Source organism: Vitis vinifera, chromosome 19 (assembly GCF_030704535.1).
Source record: "Vitis vinifera cultivar Pinot Noir 40024 chromosome 19, ASM3070453v1".
NCBI lineage: Eukaryota > Viridiplantae > Streptophyta > Magnoliopsida > Vitales > Vitaceae > Vitis > Vitis vinifera.
In genome coordinates, this window is record NC_081823.1 from 880,937 (window position 1) to 895,426 (window position 14,490).

A 14,490-nucleotide genomic window follows, 5' to 3' on the forward strand; every position below is an offset into this window, starting at 1 on the left:
AACAACTAAATGTTACAAATATTTCTAAAGTAGTAATAGGATGATTACAAATATATAACAACTTTTTAATTAAACCATAATTAAATTGCCTTTTAAGTTATAAGTGTCAGTAGTTTTACTTTTTTTTTTTTTTAATTTCATAACAAATCTTCATTTTATTATTATTATTATTATTAGTAGTAGTAGTAGTATTGTTTTATTTTTATTTTATTTTTGCCTTTTTGTAGGAATACAGATGGAAGGAAGCTTCCCAAACTTCGGGTTGATTTATGATATATATGATTACATAATAAAGGGACCGGCGCAGCCATGTACGTGGGTTTTGTTCGCCGCTGTGATTTGAAGGTGGCCACTGATTTTGACCTTGCCAACCCTTCCCTCTTCAAAACCCACCTCCTCTACCTCCTCCTCCTCCATTTTCTTCCTCTCTAAAAAGTTAAAAACACCTCTCTCTCTCTCTCTCTCTCTCTCTCTCTACTGTGTTCAAGCTGAAGCTCATCATCAACCCATCAAGTGATTTTGCAGCTAGCCGAGCTGAATTCATCCATGGAGCCTCCCTCTCTTCTTTTCCTTCTCTTTATCCTTCTGGGTTTCTCTTTCTCTGCACACTTCACTTGCCAGGCTCAACTTCTGCCAGAGGATGAAGGTACACCACTGTGACACTCACTTCTTCTTTCCATTTCTGGCAAGCCCAAACTTGGGTTTCTGTACAACTTATTGTATGACTTTTTTTTTTTAATGAGAAATTTGAGGAAAAGACAATTGATTGGAAAGAAAATAAATGGGTTTTTATGTTTTGGGAAGTACTAAACCAACAGAGAAAGCAGGGGATTCAGATTCAGAGTTTTGTTTTGTTTTTCTTTCCTTGTGCTCTGTTTTCTCTGCCACCAAACAGAGGGTTGCTTTACTGGCTATTCTTTCAGTTTTTGCAGAATTTAGTTCATAAATTTGTAAATATTCATAATTTCTCATATGGGTATCTGCAATGATCATTAAATAAGATGGTTTTTATTATTGGGTTTCCAAACAGACTCTTAGGGAGTCAAAACCCCATTTTTTCACACCAGAAAAAAGGGATGATTATCTGAAATTTTTCCTTAGAAAATCTTGGACCTCCAATTTCATTGATATGCAAAAGAAGATGATGTTTGGCTTTGATCAGTCCCAGACTCCCAGTTTGTCCTCTTCATGTGGATGAGGGCCCAACTAAATTGCCTTCCTCTATTATTGCAAAAGTATAGAAGTAAAAAACATACAAAAATCATTATAGAAATAAATTTTAGAAAACTCGACCGTGGATTTCTTATAATATATCTACCATGGACACCACCCTTCAATCATGGTGTCAATAGTGATTAAAATATTAGCAGTTTTGGCTTCTTAACATCCGTTTTGGGTAAGGGTAAAATGGTCATATGAGTTTTTAAGACTCGTGATGGCGAGTTTTTGATACATGTGGATGAATTTTAAAGCCGTGAGCTCCAGTTGGTGGGGTGAGCACACCAATATTTCTAGGTCTCATAGTACCTGCTATTAGCTAGTCAAAACTGAAAAATAAAAAAATAAAAAAAAAATAAAAAACCCGGGTTGATTGGGGGAGTGGAATTGGAAATTTTGGCCGGTCTCATATTTTTATGCTTACGTGAGCTGGGAATGGGCTATGGTTGACTGGTTCTTTGGAATATTAAACATTGCTGAAGAACATTATTAGTATAAGCAGCTGTTGACTTTATGATCTTATTATAATTCATCGTGTAAATCTTTGATTCTTCCTGATAATTATGTTTTGGGTTATTCCTGATCATTCTTTTATATAAATTCATTGATGCTCATTGCCAGCTACTTGTTTCTACCATGTAACAGTGCAAACTCTTGAGACAATAGCCACAAGATTGAATAACAGATACTGGAACATCAGCCAAACCTCTTGTGGAGGAGGTTTCAATGTGAATTTCACCTCCGACTATTTTAGCAACGTTACATGTGACTGTACTTTCGAGAACTCCACTGTTTGCCATGTCACAAACATGTATGATCTTGTTTTCTTATTTTTTATTTATGGTATAATGCATATACATACTGTATGGGGAGTGGAACAATGCATCAGAGAGTAGCATAAATACATGCTTATAGGACTATGTTGCACATGTAGCATGCCCAATCCCCGGGTCTAGATAGACATTTTTGAATGGATAATGATATTCTGGATCTTCAAGTTCAGCACAACATGTGCAACATGTCCGACATGGTATGCCTATAGATTTTTGAGTATTTTGATGCATGGTTTTTTGGTTTTGAATCAAGGCGGTTCGTCATAGTAAATTTCAATCCAACAACATATTGATTCAATTTTATTTGCTGCAGCCTGATTTGATGAAGATATTGTATTTGTACCAACTTATTGTTGATAAGCAACCAGAGTAGTCGTGTCATTCTGAATTGAGTTTCTAGTGTATGAGAAAATATCCCAAAGGATTTTGAGTGCCAAATTCTTCCTGCAGTTACAATAGTTTATGCCAGAGTACTGAATCACAAATGTTGGTCCCTTTAAAACCTTTATAGACCAAAATTAGCAATGATTTAACCTTGATACACAGACATCCTACTATAAGTTTTTGAGTATAACATCTTCTAAAAATAAAATCAAGTTTTTGACCTGAACCCTATTTTATTTGAGCCTGAGCACATTAGCGTGATTAACAGACCTAGTAACTTTATTTTGTGTTCTTCTGTCTTCCCCTTTATTCTTCTTATTGTTTCCTTTTGATTTTGCAGCCAGCTGAAGGGTCTTAATTTAACTGGTATTATGCCTGATGAGTTTGGAAATCTTACTTACCTGCAAGAAATGTAAGTGACCCAAATTTCTCTACATTTGGATTATCTTCAATCATTGGGGTTGATTCTATACGCTAAAGGAGTTTTATTATTATTATTAAGCAGTGATCTCACCCGCAACTATCTCAATGGATCAATCCCTACAAGTCTTGCCCAGATTCCTCTTGTCACTCTGTGAGTTCTTGTTATTTGCATCTGCATCTATGAGGGCCTTTGTGTTTCAGTAATTTACTAAGCAGTTCTAAGTTGGAAAATCTGTTATTTTTGGCATTCTGCAGGTCTGCTTTGGGAAACCGTCTCTCTGGGTCAATTCCTAAGGAAATTGGTGACATTGCTACACTTGAGGAGCTGTAAGTCTAGAAGTAGATTTCTGTCTTCATTAAGGCGATGAATGAGGCTGAAATTTGATTATATTTCAAATTTTCTTTTTCAGGGTCTTGGAAGATAATCAGCTAGAAGGATCCCTTCCTGAAAACCTTGGAAATTTGAGCAGTTTGAGTAGACTGTAAGACTGCTGCTTTCATTCCCCTTTATATCTATATTAATTTTCTATTCACGAAAATTTATTGTTCACAAGATATGAAGTCCATCTTTCCATTGATAGACATCAGAATACAATCAAAATTCAACATCCATGAAGGAAAAGAAACAAAAATCTCTCATATAAGAGATGGTTCTCTGAGAACCTTTATGCTTGAGACACTCATTTAATACACAACAATCTATCATGCCATACTCGGTTCTGGTAACCTATTGCCATAAAGAGTCACATTCCATTTAAATTCTCCGCAATCACTTTTCAATGAGGCAAGATTTCTCAAAGTTGTTTTGTCCATCTCTAAGCCCCCCTTACATTTTGGTGTTGAATTTTGACCTCTCCCACATCACCTTAGAACCTTCAATTCTGAAGCCTCTTTGGCTAAAACCCTTTAAGTAGGCTCCTCACTAGTGAAGCTATTATCTTTGTTTTTTGGGAGTAGGTCAAGATGAGAAATAGAAGGCTTATGATTAAGCTTTTTGAGAGATTATCGAGGTCAAGAAAAAAGTCAAGTTTCATGAATACTTCTAAGAGTGTGCTACTTGGCATCAACTTAATCATGTCGATAATCTTAATCACCTTGTGGGGTTTGAGAAAGAGAAATGGGCTATAAGGTATTTAAAAGAATTAATTTGTGGACACCTATATTCATGCTCAGTCTTTTACACAAGTATGTCCTATATGAAAGGGATGCTTCAAAGTTTTGCATTTTTCCTAGTTTATTAACTGGGGACCTGTCTTTGATTTCTTAGTTATATTTCATTTTGACCTTTACATATATGTGTATCTATCTCTGGTCATCAGCTCCTATTTCTGTGTACTTGTTATATTGTAACTACTGTTTCTGTCATATGGTTTGGAAGGATTTTATAACACTGTTTGTTACATGCGCAGCCTTCTTACTGCAAACAATTTTACGGGAACAATACCAGAAACGTTTGGCAATCTGAAAAATTTAACTGATGTGTAAGTGATATAATCATTTAGACATCCATCTTTATCCTAGTTCTAAAATTCTAAAATCAGTATACTGCTTGCAGTCGGTTAGATGGGAATGCATTTTCAGGGAAGATACCAGATTTTATTGGGAATTGGACCCAACTTGACAGGCTGTAAGTGTTGCATGCCTTTTCATTTATTTTGCATATTTTCCCCACTCTTGAGAAATTTCATACAAATTTCATTTTTATCTACAAACATATTAAATTGTTGCAGAGATATGCAAGGCACATCCATGGACGGTCCCATTCCTTCTACCATATCCCTGTTGACAAACTTGACTCAGTTGTGAGCAACCATTCAGCTATCTGATTACTGCTGTATTCATTTTCATGATCTTATGCATGAGCAAAATAAAAAATCTAGGAATATTGGCAATTAACTTGATCCGACATATCTTAATTTTCAGGAGAATAGCTGATTTGAATGGATCATCTATGGCTTTCCCCAACTTGCAGAATTTGACAAAGATGGAAGAACTGTGAGTTGAATATGGATTTATGTCATTGCCACGATGCAATCCTTTGCTGTTCATTTTTTAAGTTTTATTAACTTATCAAATTGTTTGTATTATTTTTTTTTATCATTCAGGGTACTGAGAAATTGCTCAATTACCGACTCAATCCCAGACTACATTGGAAAAATGGCATCTTTGAAAACATTGTAAGCTGCTTGTACATGGATATTTGAAATTGAATCAGTTCAATGGCTTGGGAAACAAATAGAACTCCATTGCAAACGAATTAGACACACATAGTGCAAAATCTGTAGAGTTGATTTTATCATATTTACACTTCTTTTTTATTGTTGTTTTTGCTGTAGAGACCTGAGCTTCAACAGATTGAGTGGTCAAGTTTCAGATACATGGAGTTTGTCACAACTGGAATATCTGTAAGTTCAGCAGAAGTATTGAAATTTATATCCCTATATCTGGGGACTAGATGTAATTTATTTCAAATAGGCTTACACTTATATTAACTAGTTCAATTACAAGTGAGATATGATGTTGGTTATGCATGTAGGTTTCTGACTAACAACTCTTTGAGTGGAACACTACCCAGTTGGATATCAGACAGCAACCAGAAATTGTTAGTATTTCTCAAATTTCTAGTATACCTGAAATTGTTATAGAACTGATGCAGTTGATCTTGATGTCTAATTCAACTATCCTTCATTTTCAATTGAGAAAGCTCAGCTCTAATGCCGTGACAATATCTGTTGCAGTGATGTATCTTACAACAACTTTACAGGGCCGTCGTCTCTCACAGTTTGCCAGCAAAGGGCCGTGTAAGCTTCTATCAACCATTATTTCTTCATAATTTCCAGTTTTTGTCTCATCTTTTAAGAACGCTTCTTTATGATTCAACAGGAACTTAGTTTCCAGTTTTTCATCTTCAGACAGCAACTCGTAAGTAGCTAATACTAGTGTACCTATTTCCTGCATTTCACACTAGAACTATAAATGAGACACTGAACGGAACTCCCATTTTTCAGAGTATTATGGTGTCTTAAGAAGGGTCTCCCCTGCCCTGGAAATGCCAAACGTAAGCATTGAAACAAACTCTTATGCAGTGGCAATTACTGTTATTTCAAAGCTAGTTATCTTCATGAAGGGTCCTGATTTCAATTACATTTGCAGACTATTCCTTGTTTATTAATTGTGGAGGATCTGAGATTAACTACGAGGGAAATGACTATGAAAGGGACTTAGATGGATCGGGTGCATCACACTTCAGTGATTATTCAGAAAAATGGGGTTATAGTAGCACAGGGGTTTTCACAAACAATGACGATGCTGCTTATGTAGCAACAAACACATTTTCTCTGAATATAACGGGTCCAGAGTACTTACAAACAGCTCGCACTTCTCCTATATCGCTCAAGTATTATGGTCTCTGCATGCGAAAGGGCAGCTACAGAGTGCAACTCCACTTTGCTGAAATTATGTTTTCTGATGATGAGACATTTAGCAGCTTGGGGAAGCGCATTTTTGATGTTTCTATCCAAGTGAGTGAAAAATCATTCCCATTCTCAGGATTCATTTTGTGGCCTCATTAATTATTCACTATCTTTAATTTGAAAATCACTAATCGCAGGGACTAATGGGCATTTTCATTTGTCTTTTTCAGGGGGTTACAGTCTTGAAGGATTTTAACATTGTGGAGGAAGCTAAAGGTGTTGGTAAAGCCATCACTAAGGATTTTGAGACTTCTGTTAATGGTAGCACTCTGGAGATCCATTTATACTGGGCAGGCAAAGGGACTAATGCCATTCCTAGTAGAGGTGTATATGGACCTCTTATATCCGCTATTACAGTGACACCAAGTAAGTTATCTTGTATTCTTTGCCTTCCCACTTCCCTTTCTACTAGCTTCTCATGATAATATACCTTCTCTTCTTGTAGACTTTGATGTCAGCACAGGGCTATCTGCTGGAGCTATTGCTGGTATTGTAATTGCTTCAATTGCGGCTGTTGTTTTGATTTTGATAGTCCTCAGACTGACAGGCTACCTAGGAGGGAAAGACCAAGAAGATAAAGGTGAGAATAATCACATGACTTCTTTGTGCTGTATTTCTCTGTTACTCTCTGTTCACTAAGTTGGGGAAAGAGCTTGTGCTTAGACAGTTGTGTTAGTTTGGCTTTTGTAACTTTGAACCCACATCTATGATTACTGATTACAATGACAAAAACAGTAATAGTGCTTTTCTGAAATGGGGGCCTGCCCTCTAGACCATCTAGGCATCTACCTGCATGATTTGAGATATAATGGTAAACTGTAAAAGATAGTTGACCATCAAAATCGTTAATAATCTTTAGAAGAGATTGTAATTTGTAGAGTATGATCAGTGCATAGAGAGTATATATTTATGACGACTAAAACAAATAGTCGTCCTGCTTAGGAATTTTTTTGCATGGAACATATGCCTTTTCAATGGCCCGGGTCATATTCTGGCCTACCAAAGTATAGACTAGTTTTGCTTTACTGTTTGCATTACATACAAATATATGCCCTTTTTGGCTAATATTTCATTTCTGTCCCTGTTACAGAACTTCAAGCACTAAAGCTACAAACTGGTTATTTCAGTTTAAGACAGATCAAAGCTGCTACCAATAACTTTGATCCTGCAAATAAGATAGGTGAAGGTGGATTTGGGCCCGTTTACAAGGTAATTACCATTTTTTTTACTCTTTTTTTTTTCTTTCTTTTTCCCCATGGGTTGTCAACCTAACAACACCATTGCAACATTTAGGCCAGTGATCATTTTATGTATACATGCTCTAATCGATAACAGATAGAGAGGAATGTTTCCTGCATCTGTCTCATAACACAGTTATCCAGAATTTGAAATTGTTTTTACCTGCTTGATCTTAGGGTGTACTCCCAGATGGTTCAGTAATTGCGGTCAAGCAGCTCTCCTCCAAATCAAAACAAGGGAACCGTGAATTTGTCAATGAGATAGGCATGATATCTGCCTTGCAACACCCAAATCTAGTGAAGCTTTATGGCTGGTGTATTGAAGGAAACCAGTTGTTGCTCATATACGAATATTTGGAAAACAATTGTCTTGCACGTGCACTTTTTGGTAAATGCTTCACTAGAATTTTGTATTCCATTTTATTATATTTCAACAATGAATATTATGACTTAAGCCTCTCCCTCAACTGCTTGTAGGTCGCATTGAACAGCGGCTAAATTTGGACTGGCCAACAAGAAATAAAATATGCTTGGGGATAGCAAGGGGACTGGCATATCTACACGAGGAGTCAAGGTTGAAAATTGTTCACAGAGATATCAAGGCAACCAATGTGCTGCTTGATAAGGATCTAAATGCGAAGATATCTGACTTTGGTTTAGCTAAACTTGATGAAGAAGAGAACACACACATCAGCACACGTATCGCTGGAACAATGTGAGTTTTTCCCCTTTCGTCTTTTCCTCGTTTCCCCTACTACTATCATGTTTAAGGTATAGACATATTGATTGGTATCTCCATATTGGAATACATGGCATATAAATAGTATCAGAATGAGTATTGCATCAAGGTTTGATCAACTTATTATTTTGGCCCAGTTATTTATATTTGCAGCACAAAATATATATATATATAGATATAGATATAGATATATATAAAGAAAAAAAAAGACCTGAGATTTGGTTGTAAGATTCTCCAAAATGAAAAAAGCGCCTTCCTTCTGATTTAGTTTTTCCAGGATATGATCCTCAAATAAATTGGAGTTGTAACTTCACTAATCTCTTATAGACAACCAACTTTCCTGTCACAAGGATACACTCCTCATTCCATATAGCTGATGCATTTGTCTTCCTTGATTTTACAGTCAATACAAAGTGAATGGAGTTTTCTTTTTTTGCTGGTTTTATAGAAATGGCTGAGTTTAATGAGATTGTTGAGTTTTGAAACAAACTTAGTGAATATTTAGAAAAGTTTTCAAGTCAAATTGTTGACGGTTCACCATGCAGTGGAACCAGTTTGTGTGATCAGTTTTTCTCATTCATTTCTTGAGTGGTAGTTTTCTTTCAGAAGGATGCATGGGCATACATTGATTGTTATTAGTATGACTCAAGACCTAATGTTCGGGTGCTGATTTTTCTTCAGAGGATACATGGCTCCTGAATATGCGATGAGGGGTTACTTGACAGACAAAGCAGATGTTTACAGCTTTGGAATCGTTGCTCTAGAGATTGTCAGTGGGAAAAGCAACACCAATTACAGGCCCAAGGAGGAGTTTGTCTATCTTCTTGACTGGGTAAGCTTTGCTTTCAAGAACTTGTCATCTGTTTTCATTTTTGTGGCCTGCATAATAGCACATTTCGGAAACACATAAAAACGGCATTACATTGTGTTGCTTATGATGACATATGTGCATAAAAATTGAAGTTGTAACTTGAAAAAAAGGAGCAAAAAGGACTTGAAAAGAAGTGAAAAAACCATCATTTCTGAAAACAATGATCTTATATACATCTTTGTTCAATATTGTTAGGAGCATGAGATACATTGTCCACCAAAATCCCAGTAACTTAAGTTTTTAGGAAATTTGGTTAGTCAATATGGTATTACAGTTTTGGTTAACTAGAGTTCTCAGGTTCAATCCTCTCTTTAACTCTTTCTATGTGTTGCCCAAAAGTCAAATGCCCCAAATTTGTATTTTTGCTCAGAATGTAATTGCGAGACGATGAAACTTGCCTTTTCCTTCTGACATGAACTGCAGGCTTATGTCCTACAAGAGCAAGAAAACCTTCTCGAACTCGTGGATCCAAGTCTTGGTTCGAAGTACTCCAAAGAAGAGGCACAAAGGATGCTGAACTTGGCTCTCCTGTGCGCCAACCCGTCTCCCACTCTCAGGCCATCCATGTCTTCTGTAGTGAGTATGCTCGAAGGCAAAACTGCAGTCCAAGTACCATTAATCAAGCGTAGCTCAATGAATTCAATGAATTTGGATATGAGGTTCAAAGCCTTCGAGAAGCTGTCACAGGACAGCCAAACATATGTCTCAGAGCGCTCTCAAGGCAGTCAAATGCAAAGGAGCATGTCAATGGATGGACCATGGTTTGGTTCCTCAGTTTCCTTCCCTGATAAAGACAAGACCCGAGAACATTCTTCATCAAGCAAACAGAAACTTCTCCATGACTAAAATCTAAACTGATCAACCAAAATACACAACAGGCTCCCTTCATCAGTTTGAAGTTATTAGTATGAATTTTCTGCAGATTCTTTTGTAAAGAGTGATTGCCATGCGAGTAAAACGCTTGAAACTCATTTTTGTTTGATCAAATGCAGATCCTTGTGTAAAGAATGTATAGATTCTTTGTTGCATGCAAATTATTTACTGGGGTTTAATAATATGAATGCAATTTAGTGATTTGATTTCATCGACTAGAGATGAAAATTCTGGTTCGATTGCAATAAAAAGGTTGCTTGGCAGGTCTCAACTTGCAGGTCAAGTCACATTTTCTGGTCTTTTTACTTGTGCCCATAACATTTTTGCTTTTCTAGTCTCTTGCAGGGGTACAAAGCAACTCATTACTGGTCTTGTTTCAGACTAAACCCGTGTTTTTTTACATTGAAAATGCGGATAAAGAACAAGGGACTGGCTGGTAATGGCTGATGCTTATCCTTCTCTGAAGTTGAACTACCTTCTTCACCTTGATGACTGTTGTTTAAGAGTGCAGGTGAGTTTCATACTTTTCTGCAAATTTTAGGTTTGTTGCCTAATGAGATGGTCTCCCATAGATACTATGCGTTTGTGAGTAAATCTGTTACATGATTTTAACCATAAGATCATTTACCGATTTCTAGGATAAATAAGATGAGTCGTCTTTTATGAGTATCAAAAACTTTTCCCGACTATCTTTCTATGACCCACAAAATTCATGGTGGTCAAATTAGAAAATGTTACCCTATTGAATAGGGTGTCATATTGAACTCAAAATCTCAACTCTTAAAGTGTATGGTTATATCTCAATTATTAATGAAGAACCGGAAAAATGAGACTCGAGCACATAAAAACAGAACATAAAGTGACAAAAAAAATGAGACCCAAGTATAAAACAATTGAAAATTTCTAGGATGTCAATTCAATACCTACCGAACTTATAATCTTGTTATTAAAGCATATAATAAATTCTAGTCCTTGGACGAGAGTATAAATATATGAGATTATATAATACAAACAAAAAAACAAATGAGATTAGGTACAAATAAACGAGATCAAAATATTAAAGAATGAAATCAAAATTGAAAATAATGAAATTTACATTGGATACAAAACAATGAGATCAAATTATATATATAACATGTGATTAATCATATTTTTCAACAAGTTTCGAGTAGATATTGTAGAACTTAGACACATTGTGATTAATCATGTTTTGCGATGGCCGATTAGATTTCGTGGAACTCAAAACAACGGAGTAATTTCTTAAAGCAAATGTTGTACATTTCAATGATACAATTTTTGTGAGAGGTGTAGAGATTATCAGCTTTGTTTAGTACTCTTATGGCTTCTAAACGGGAATACCACGTAACCTACATCTGGGTGTGTGTGCCAAACACAATCCTCCAATCTATTGCACGCCCTTGAGCCCGCGCGTGCTACAGTAAAAACAGGAGCACCATTGAACTGTGTGTCACTCTGCAGCTTAGCTTATCCTCATCCCTGACAGCCCAACCTGTCAGATCAACCCACCACAGCCGTTCGATCAATACCCTATCCGAGCATTTCTATTGGTTAATTCCCCACTCAATCACAACCGCGTGTCCATTCAGCACACAGCCCAAGAAAATAACGGTTTGCGCCATGTCATCATTTCCCGCCTATAAATGCCCTTTTACAGTTATAGCATGCTCTCAAGAGTTCCTTTAAGCTACTCTTCTCCTCCATTTTTCCTCACCAAACCCACCTCAACTTTCACCATGGACGACTCCAAAATTCTCGACAACGATAGAATCGACAAGATGGATCGCGGGTTTGTCAACGATCTCGACGAATTTCGCAATTTCAGTGGTAAAAATGATGTGAATTTGGGTGGGTTCGCCAATGTGCTTAAACTCTTTCTGCTAAAAAATGTTGGCCATGGAGTTGATACGCTTTTCTTAGCTCGAAAATTCCGAGAAACAAACACTCGGAGAACTTGCAGTTGCGGCCGGCTTTGGGATGGGAATGGAAATGGGGTTGAAGAAAGAAGAAAGAAGTCTGAGTTTTCTTCGCAAAACAACCAAAAGGTATGTGAAGAACCCGAAATTAAGGCATCTCAACCAAGTTTATTTCGATATGGTAGTACCAGTCAAAGGAAGGAGGACTACATCAATGTGTCAAAGGGGCTCTATCATGAATTCCCTCTAAACTTCATCACTTTCTTAGCAATTTTGCTGATGAAATCATTAGGGTTTCAAATTAATCTTCTGGTTACCTTCCTTAAATTTCCACTCTATCTATCATACTTCTGGTTCATGTTGATGATGTTTCCATTCCAAACTTTAAAGCATATTAGAAGTTATCTGATGAAAAAAGTTACTAGAATGTGGGATACTTTATCTACTAGTGTTACTTCCTTTGTATTTGTGCGCATAAACGCGCCAAAATCAGTGGTGAAGATGGCAGTGAGGATGAGCAGGGCGTTTTTATGCTCAATCTATGTCTGCTGTGTGCTAATCGGATTACTGGTTTCGGGTTTTCTGATGGGGATTTTGTTGATGCGAACTATAGTCGAGGAGCCGGTTCAGGCAACGAGGACACTAAATTTTGATTACACAAAAGCCAGTCCGGTTGCTTTTGTCCCAATGATATCTCAAAATTTGCCATTAGACTTGGTTGCGGGAGACGAAGATGTCAAGAATGTTCAAGCTCGTGCCATTCCATACAACCATAATTTGCAGCTCACTGTCTCATTGACACTGCCTGAATCCGAATACAATCAGAAGCTCGGGGTTTTTCAGGTATGCTAGCTCTATATAACTCCACTCATGAAAATGATAATGCTCAATATATACCACTTTATTGTTTGACACCATTTCCATTGCTGAAGGTAAAGGTGGAGTTCTTGTCCACAAATGGCGAGGTCACTGCAACACAAAGCCATCCATGCATTCTGAGGTACAAAAGCCAACCAATCCGCCATATCCAAACCTTCATCATGGCCGGTCCTCTTCTCGCTGGCTTCGAGTCTGAATCCCAAACTCTGAACATAAAAATGGCCGAATTCACCGAAGGCCTTGAGCCAACTGCCTGCCTGAAGGTGTCCCTGGTGCAGCGCGCAGAATTCCAACCTGGCGCCGGTATCCCTGAGATTCATGCAGCAACAGTAGCCCTTGAGTCTGAGCTCCCTCAACTGAAAAGGGTGATTTGGATTTGGAGGAGGACTATTCTTGTATGGGCAAGTTTTGTGTTATTCTTGATGGAGTTGGTTCTTATGCTGGTCATCTACAGGCCTATTATCATTCCAAGGGGAAGGCAGCAGCAGGCGAGATTGGTAGGCATTAAAGAAGATTGTCAGCCAAAAGCCATCGCCTGGTATAAGGGCATGGTGTTGATGATGATCATGGCTTGACTTATAAATCAATATATATTGATGAATATGATTATATAAGTTGAAGAATAAGGTGAAGGGTTGAAGTCAATATTCAGTGAATTAATGGGGTTTTACTTCCAACCATATTTTATGTGAATGATAATCATAAAATGTTAGTAAAAATAAGGTTACTTCATTGATGTTCAGGTTTGTATTGATATGGTAAATTGTACCCAATATGTTAACCTCTATGGCTATTTCTTGTGTGGAGACTGGAGACTTGTGTCACAAGCACTTCATGATTAAGTGATTGTTTTCTAATTTCAAAAATATATTTGGTAAATTTTGTTATGAAAACAATTTTTAAAAATTTATTCTGAAAACATATTGTTCTTAGAAATAATTTACCATATTTTTCAGTGATTTTGGGTTAAGTGTTTAAGATAAACAAATGAAACTACTGAAAATACCACGGTTTAAGAACTTTTGCATGATATATAAGTGTTGAATAATAAGTATGAAATAAAATTGTTTAGGATATGTTTTTAAAAAACATAATCTAATAAGTGTTTGAAAATGTTATTAAACAATTTTTTTTTTTTTTTTATGAAAGAAGATAAAGAGTAGTGTGTTAAGCAATTGGTTGGGACACACAAAAAATTATTAATTGTATATATTCAAATATTAGGTGAGATTCTTCACCTCTAAATAGTATTGATTTGGAAAATTTTTTAGTAAATTGGGTGGTATTGGGTATTTATTACGGAGTAGGAAAACCATTTTATTAATTTCATTTTTGTGTTGTTTGGATGCCTTGAAAATGAAAGAAAGTGGGGCAAAATCTCAGAGTGGTAGAAATGAAGCTAACCCTCCATTGTCAACCTATTTGGGGAGCAGATTTATGCTTAAATGCTTAAACTTGAATCACATTGAGGTTTGGTAAGCATATTACATCATTGTTTGGCAAGGAAGAATCACGTCTTTAGGTTTATGAGGATAAATTTAGGCTTCTTCGAAACTGTTCTTTAAATCAGACGTGTTTTTTTAAAGGACATAATACAGTTTAAATGTTTTTAAAAATATAATACA

At 36.5% G+C, this 14,490-nt stretch overlaps 2 protein-coding genes across 2 annotated transcripts; both read left to right on the plus strand.

Annotated features, from left to right (window-relative positions):
• The first annotated feature begins 291 nt into the window (after positions 1–291).
• On the plus strand, positions 292–10,263 carry LOC100260595 (probable LRR receptor-like serine/threonine-protein kinase At1g53440). The gene is made up of 24 exons (XM_010645789.3): positions 292–646; positions 1,864–2,029; positions 2,776–2,847; positions 2,941–3,009; positions 3,114–3,185; positions 3,269–3,340; positions 4,268–4,339; positions 4,414–4,485; positions 4,589–4,660; positions 4,782–4,853; positions 4,964–5,035; positions 5,195–5,263; positions 5,395–5,460; positions 5,597–5,659; positions 5,742–5,780; positions 5,867–5,916; positions 6,012–6,379; positions 6,502–6,697; positions 6,777–6,911; positions 7,422–7,540; positions 7,747–7,957; positions 8,047–8,284; positions 8,990–9,140; positions 9,603–10,263. Exons 1-24 carry the CDS (start codon positions 547–549, stop codon positions 10,023–10,025), a joined length of 3,039 nt encoding a protein of 1,012 aa, XP_010644091.1. The 5' UTR covers positions 292–546; the 3' UTR covers positions 10,026–10,263.
• Positions 10,264–11,749: 1,486 nt separating this feature from the next.
• On the plus strand, positions 11,750–13,693 carry LOC100265810 (seipin-3). Its single transcript, XM_002283409.4, has 2 exons — positions 11,750–12,829; positions 12,919–13,693. Exons 1-2 carry the CDS (start codon positions 11,807–11,809, stop codon positions 13,438–13,440), a joined length of 1,545 nt encoding a protein of 514 aa, XP_002283445.1. The 5' UTR covers positions 11,750–11,806; the 3' UTR covers positions 13,441–13,693.
• The last annotated feature ends 797 nt before the right edge of the window (positions 13,694–14,490 follow it).

Coding starts and splice junctions, on each gene's coding strand:
- LOC100260595 (XM_010645789.3), top strand. CDS start 547: ATGGAGCCTCCCTCTCTTCTTTTCCTTCTCTTTATCCTTCTGGGTTTC. Junction 4,486..4,588: donor TGGACCCAACTTGACAGGCT/GTAAGTGTTGCA, acceptor AAATTGTTGCAG/AGATATGCAAGGCACATCCA. Junction 9,141..9,602: donor TTGTCTATCTTCTTGACTGG/GTAAGCTTTGCT, acceptor CATGAACTGCAG/GCTTATGTCCTACAAGAGCA.
- LOC100265810 (XM_002283409.4), top strand. CDS start 11,807: ATGGACGACTCCAAAATTCTCGACAACGATAGAATCGACAAGATGGAT. Junction 12,830..12,918: donor AGAAGCTCGGGGTTTTTCAG/GTATGCTAGCTC, acceptor CCATTGCTGAAG/GTAAAGGTGGAGTTCTTGTC.